Raw genomic sequence first — 2,164 nt, 5'->3', positions numbered from 1 at the left:
AACTTTTCTTAATTCCTGGAACATACAATACATTTTTAAGGTGTCTAATGTCACTGTTAGGTAATTTTACAGGAATGTCATGATGTCCTTTAATCTCATATCCACTATCATCTCCTAAATAGATTTTCGACCCACATGAAGTTTCTTCAAGAAATTCAAACCAGTCCTTCTTACCAGTCATATGTGAGGATGCGCCAGAGTCGACATACCATATGTCGTCCTCATCTCCCTTTGAAGTTGAAAGAGCACAATCGACTGTAAATAGTCAAAGTTCATGGCTGTGGTCCTCTTCTTCCCCAACAAAGTAACCCTTATGTTTTCTCTGTTTGTTTCTTCCTTCGTCTGCCTGCCTCTTATAACAATATTTAATCTGATGACCAGGTTTTCCACAGTAAAAACATTTCTTAAAATTATTATCAGTCATACCTTTAAACGGTCTCTTCTGAAATGTGTTGGCTCCTTTCTGCTACGGTTGCTGGTGCTGCTTCCCTCTATACTGTCTCCTTTTTGCCATCAGAGCAAGATCATTGCTCTGAGTTTTCAAATTTTGTCGTCGCTCTTCTTCCTGTAGCAGAATCCCTGTTAGCTCTTCAAATGCAGGGGCTTTCTCTCTTGCTGACAGCCCTGTGATGAACGTCTGGTATTCATCAGTCATTCTGTTCAATGTGAGCATGACCAGATCTGAATCAGAAACTTTCTCTCTGATAGCTCCCAATCTGTCACTCAGGTCTTTGACTCTAGCAATGAATCCAGCAACAGACTCATTCTCCTCCATCTTTAATGCAAACAGCTTTCCTTTGAGTGACAAGACACGGTTTGTATTCTGCGTCTCGTATAGGTTTCTGATCGTCGCCCAAATATCAACAGCTGATTTACAGTCTCTAATATGTGGGATAACAATGTCCTTGACGGAAATCTTCAATATAACCTTTGCTTTTGTCTCCCTTTTATCCCAATCTTGTTCTTGTGTAGCTGTTCCTGATCTCAGCTCATTCCCTGTAACGATCGACCACGCATTTGCACTTTCAAGAAAAGTCTGCATCTTGAATTTCCAGTTGGAGAAATTCGATCCATCAAGTTTGCTAGACTCGTGGAGATATGATTCTATACTATTATTCATATTGGACTGATAAAATTTCTATCCAACTGAACACTTCAATGAGCCACCACCAGGCAAGTCTGATCTGCTGCCACCGAACAGATCAGGAACTCCAATGCGCCACCACTGGGCAAATCCGATCTGCTACCACTGAACAGATCAAAACAACTCCAATGCGCCACCACCGGGCAAATCCGATCTGCTGCCACCGAACAGATCAAAGAGCTCCAATGCGCCACCACCGGGCAGGTCCGATCTGCTGCCACCGAGCAGATCAAAGAGCTCCAATGCGCCACCACCAGGTAGGTTTGATCTGTTGCCACCGAGCAGATCAAAGAACTCCAATGCGCCACCACCGGGCAAGTCAGATCTGCTGCCACCGAGCAGATTTGAAATTTCCACGTGCCACCACTGGGCAAGACTGATCTGCAAACAATTGCAGATTTTTCAAAGAGAAAGAGGTTGGCGCTTCTCGACGGCCAAGGATCTGCGCCAGAAACAAAATCAACGCGTCTTACGAAATTGGCGCGATTAATCCTTTATTTTCTGCGCCAATAGCACTTTCTGGCGCGCTTATCTCTCTCAAAACCGCGCCAAGTGGCGCGACTGTTTCTTAATAAACCGTGCCAGCTGCTTCTTCTGCTAAAAAATGGCGCGACTGTGCGCGACAAATCCATGCCAACCCTTTCTTGCGCTCAGAGATGATCAGTCATCTGAGACCTGTCCTTCAGGTGTTACTGTAGTCCACCTGATTCTACAAATACTTCTACATACTCCACCGCCACTACAGTTCTGTAATCAATGATGCATCCTAAAAAAAAAATTAAGGTTGTCCCTACTCTGAGCTCTGATACCAAGATAAAAATTAGACTTGAATTAAAAAGGAGTTGCAGCTCACAGGTGAGTACTGCACCTGGAGACTGCACTCAAACAAAGAGACTCTCTCCGTTCACTCTACTATTCATCAAATGAATGATTACATTATTAAGTACATCACTAGAAATCAGGTAGTTGCAAACAAACTCCTAAACTCTAGGAACAAATCCTAAACTAAGGAGATACGTT

The 2,164-nt window shown here is 43.4% G+C and overlaps 1 protein-coding gene across 1 annotated transcript; it reads right to left on the bottom strand.

Annotated features, from left to right (window-relative positions):
* Positions 1 to 466: 466 nt before the first annotated feature.
* Positions 467 to 1,042, bottom strand: LOC149219817 (uncharacterized). The gene has a single exon (XM_089386927.1). The coding sequence runs from the start codon at positions 1,040 to 1,042 to the stop codon at positions 467 to 469; it is 576 nt and encodes a 191-aa protein (XP_089243053.1).
* Positions 1,043 to 2,164: the final 1,122 nt, after the last annotated feature.

The sequence above is a fragment of the Pinus tabuliformis genome, chromosome Q, assembly GCF_031772625.1.
Source record: "Pinus tabuliformis cultivar Carrire ecotype Pingquan chromosome Q, CPIR1, whole genome shotgun sequence".
In the NCBI taxonomy this organism is placed as follows: domain Eukaryota; kingdom Viridiplantae; phylum Streptophyta; class Pinopsida; order Pinales; family Pinaceae; genus Pinus; species Pinus tabuliformis.
The sequence above is the reverse complement of the archived record's forward strand: the minus strand, read 5'-3'. Positions and strand labels throughout refer to the sequence as shown.

Bases quoted from the DNA above. Each gene is read 5' to 3' on its own strand.
- LOC149219817 (XM_089386927.1), bottom strand. From the start codon at position 1,042: ATGCAGACTTTTCTTGAAAGTGCAAATGCGTGGTCGATCGTTACAGGG.